The sequence below is a fragment of the Sinocyclocheilus rhinocerous genome, unplaced genomic scaffold, assembly GCF_001515625.1.
Source record: "Sinocyclocheilus rhinocerous isolate Xijiao unplaced genomic scaffold, SAMN03320098_v1.1 scaffold541, whole genome shotgun sequence".
Classification (NCBI taxonomy): Eukaryota; Metazoa; Chordata; class Actinopteri; order Cypriniformes; family Cyprinidae; genus Sinocyclocheilus; species Sinocyclocheilus rhinocerous.
Genome location: NW_015658519.1, coordinates 1,729,311 through 1,732,504, shown reverse-complemented (window position 1 = coordinate 1,732,504; position 3,194 = coordinate 1,729,311). Strand labels below are relative to the sequence as shown.

General features: G+C 36.0%; 1 protein-coding gene across 1 annotated transcript in view; it reads right to left on the bottom strand.

Moving 5' to 3' along the window:
- Positions 1-968: 968 nt before the first annotated feature.
- LOC107722502 (zinc finger and BTB domain-containing protein 47-like) overlaps positions 969-3,194 on the bottom strand; it is an 18,497-nt gene continuing 16,271 nt past the window's right edge. Inside the window, exons 6-7 of the mRNA XM_016530867.1 lie at positions 1,636-1,780; positions 969-1,557 (exon numbers count right to left, since the gene is read on the bottom strand). Coding sequence (XP_016386353.1) covers positions 1,151-1,557; positions 1,636-1,780 — 552 coding nt within the window. The 3' untranslated portion in view covers positions 969-1,150. The remainder of the gene's footprint in view (positions 1,558-1,635; positions 1,781-3,194) is intronic.

Genomic DNA, 3,194 nt, shown 5'->3' with positions numbered 1-3,194 from the left:
TGCTGCGAACACAAACACTCTAGAATAAAGGGATCTGAACACCTCTCGGGTTTTGGAACACTGTGCATAGACCAAAATATTCATATAATTACATAGACAGAAATGAAAACATTACAGCAATAAAATAAGATTGCAATTCCCAATTCATAAAAAATATTGTGTAAAAACATTTACAGATCTGAAACTATAAGATTCTTGTCTACAAGTGCAAAAATGAGCAGTTAAAAACAATAAAAAATAGATTTTTAATTTAGAAGATCAAACATTAGTCTGCGTGAGACTGTGAGAAGTGGATAAACACTAAATAGTGGAGAACAACTGATTTTTTCATTAATAATATATAATACAATCTCTACCAATTCACCTGTTAAATGGCTGCTGTACGTTCAGCCCAAACACATTCATGAATATGAACATCACCAAAAACACAAACCATCAAGGTTTTTGAAAATGTTAACAAAACAAATGAGCCGTATACGTGAGCCGTATACATAAATTTCCATCTGTTGACAACATACAAATTGTAGTCATTCACAATTTCGACAAAGATGGAGAATCAATTGAATTTGATTTTTAAGGTGCTTCAGAACAAATACAACAAACAGAAATGATAAAACTATGACAAAATGTAAGGGCTAAACAAATATTTATAAAGCCCCTTACACCAACAAGCCAGTAAAGTGCCAGAAACAGAATCTACTGACATTTCCACCACCAACAAGATCTGTGTTACTCACAAGTCTCCGACTACGCATATATATATATATATATATATATATATATCAGGTCATCACCCCATAACAAAGTTTTACATAAAGCATCTAAACCAATAAAAAGTCAACCGAAAGCTATATAAACCGAATATGCTGTTGTCTATTTATTATTCTCTTAATATTGTAGGCTGCATAAAGCATATATGTCTTACATTTAGCATTCTACATCTGGGTAATAGTTTTAGTATCATACTTATTACTTTTTGCCTAACTAGGTTTATCATAGCATGGAGGACTCATTTGATATGGGAACGGAAGGGATAATTGAGAATATGACGTGAAAACCAAATAAGACTAACATGATATCTCAGACTCTTTGCTACATAAAAAGTATCTCTGCATCACAAAAAAAACAATAGTATAATACAGAGCAGTAGTTACAGGTTCCTGGAGTCTGTCCTTCCAGCGGAGTAGAGCGGCGTAAGGGAACGCAGCTGAGAATGTGACGGACCCCCTTCCACTGAGTGGAGCATAGATGATGCAAAAGTGACCACGCCATGCAGATGTGGGCTAATATCCCTCAGTGTTTCCATCCCGACCGGCAGTTCTTGGTTTGCAGCAGCTTGTGTTTGATTGGTTATAGCGGAGGAGTCCAGCAGGGGAGGGTTCCTGACCTGGGAACACTTCTCTCGGTGAGCTTTCAGCATGTTGGAGAAGCGGAACCGCTGGCCGCACGATTCACAGGGGTAAGGCTTCTCTCCCGTGTGCGTACGCCGGTGCCGCTTCATATTGGGACGACTCGTGAAGCTCTTCCCACAGATCTCACAAATATATGGTTTCTCTCCTAAAAAGAACCAGCAGACCTCTTGGACTGACTGTATAAAGTATTTCGAAGTGCTATACGTGTGTACAAGCATCTCACCTGTGTGTGTCTTCATGTGTTCATCAAAATACTGTTTCATATTGAAGTCTTTCCCACACCACTGACACATAAACTGCTTGTGTCCGATGTGGATGCTCATGTGAGAGCGCAGTTGGTACTTATACTGAAAACGCTCACTGCAGACCTAAAGGACAAGGAGTGGACAAATTTCAAACATGGCCAGCAGTTAATAATGGAAATTATGAAACAGAATGTTCTGGTCCTGGATGCTGATTGGTCAATTCTGTGCTAAAATCAAAACATTATTGGTTATTGTTTATTTTACTGTGCAGAAAACACTTATTGTTTACTCTTGCTGGGTATCAATACAGATTTTCTGATTCAAAAAACTCATGTCATTTTCACATATCACAGTATATTTTAACATCAACTTTTAAACGTTAATAATAAAAAAAGGACAGTGTTTTAGACTGATCCAAATCAGTAACTCATCTTTTTTGATCTATCTAAAGGATTCATTCGTTTTGGGAATCGAGTTATTGGTTGCGCTTAATGTTTTTGATTCACTAAAAAGAACCTGTTCATAAGAGTCATTCAATAATCAGACTACACAGGTAATGTTATGTTTGTTATATTGTGTAGCCGGTGAGGACAGCTCAGCTTTTGTTGTGTTGCTGAGAGGAAATGCTGATAAAGGGAATATTCTAACTATGCAAATATATATATATTAATATATATATTAGGGGTGCAACGATACACGTTTTCGTATTGAACCGTTCGGTACGCATTACAAACCGAACGATTCGTTGGACTAATCCTTTTACAGCATATTATTCTAGTAGGTTAGATTAATGCGAGTGCGCATTTAGAGTGCGTTCTTTCACTGCATGATTTAGTCTATTAAAATGCATTTAGCATTACAAACCGAACGATTCGTTGGACTAATCCTATTACAGCATATTATCCTATTAGGTTAGACTAGTGAGAGTGCGCATAGAAAGTGCGTTCTTTCACTGCATGCTTCAGTCTATTAAAATGCATTTAGAATGATCACAAAATTCAAGATATGGGAGCAGAAAATGTATATATTTACATAATTTTATATAGTTAATCAATATCACAGAAGAGTGCCGTTTTTTCTCTCCAAAAATCAGCATGATTACAAATGGTTTTTACAACAGTTCAATAAGCAAGAATTTAATTAATAGACTTACGTTTTAGATAGCTTATTGCCTGTTTTTGCTCAACTTCGCCAACAAAAATAATTCCAAACACAGCCACAGCACTGTTTTGCGTCTCTGAGCACCATGACAGTGTTTCGTTCCTGAATGAATCACCCGTTTAAATGATTCGGTTCAATCGCAATGACTCACTTATTAACAGTGACTTGCTGCCACCTACTGGCGGTTTTAATTTCACATTTAAAGTATCTTTTCATTTTTTTTTTTTATAATTTCAAATATCAGTATTTAACGTTTTATGTTTAAAATATCAAAACATTATTTATGCATTTGTAATTGTATGTTAAATGCATGCATGTCCTGCATTAAACAGTGTGTAAATGCATCTAAATGCCCCTTCTAATGCAGCTTCTGTGT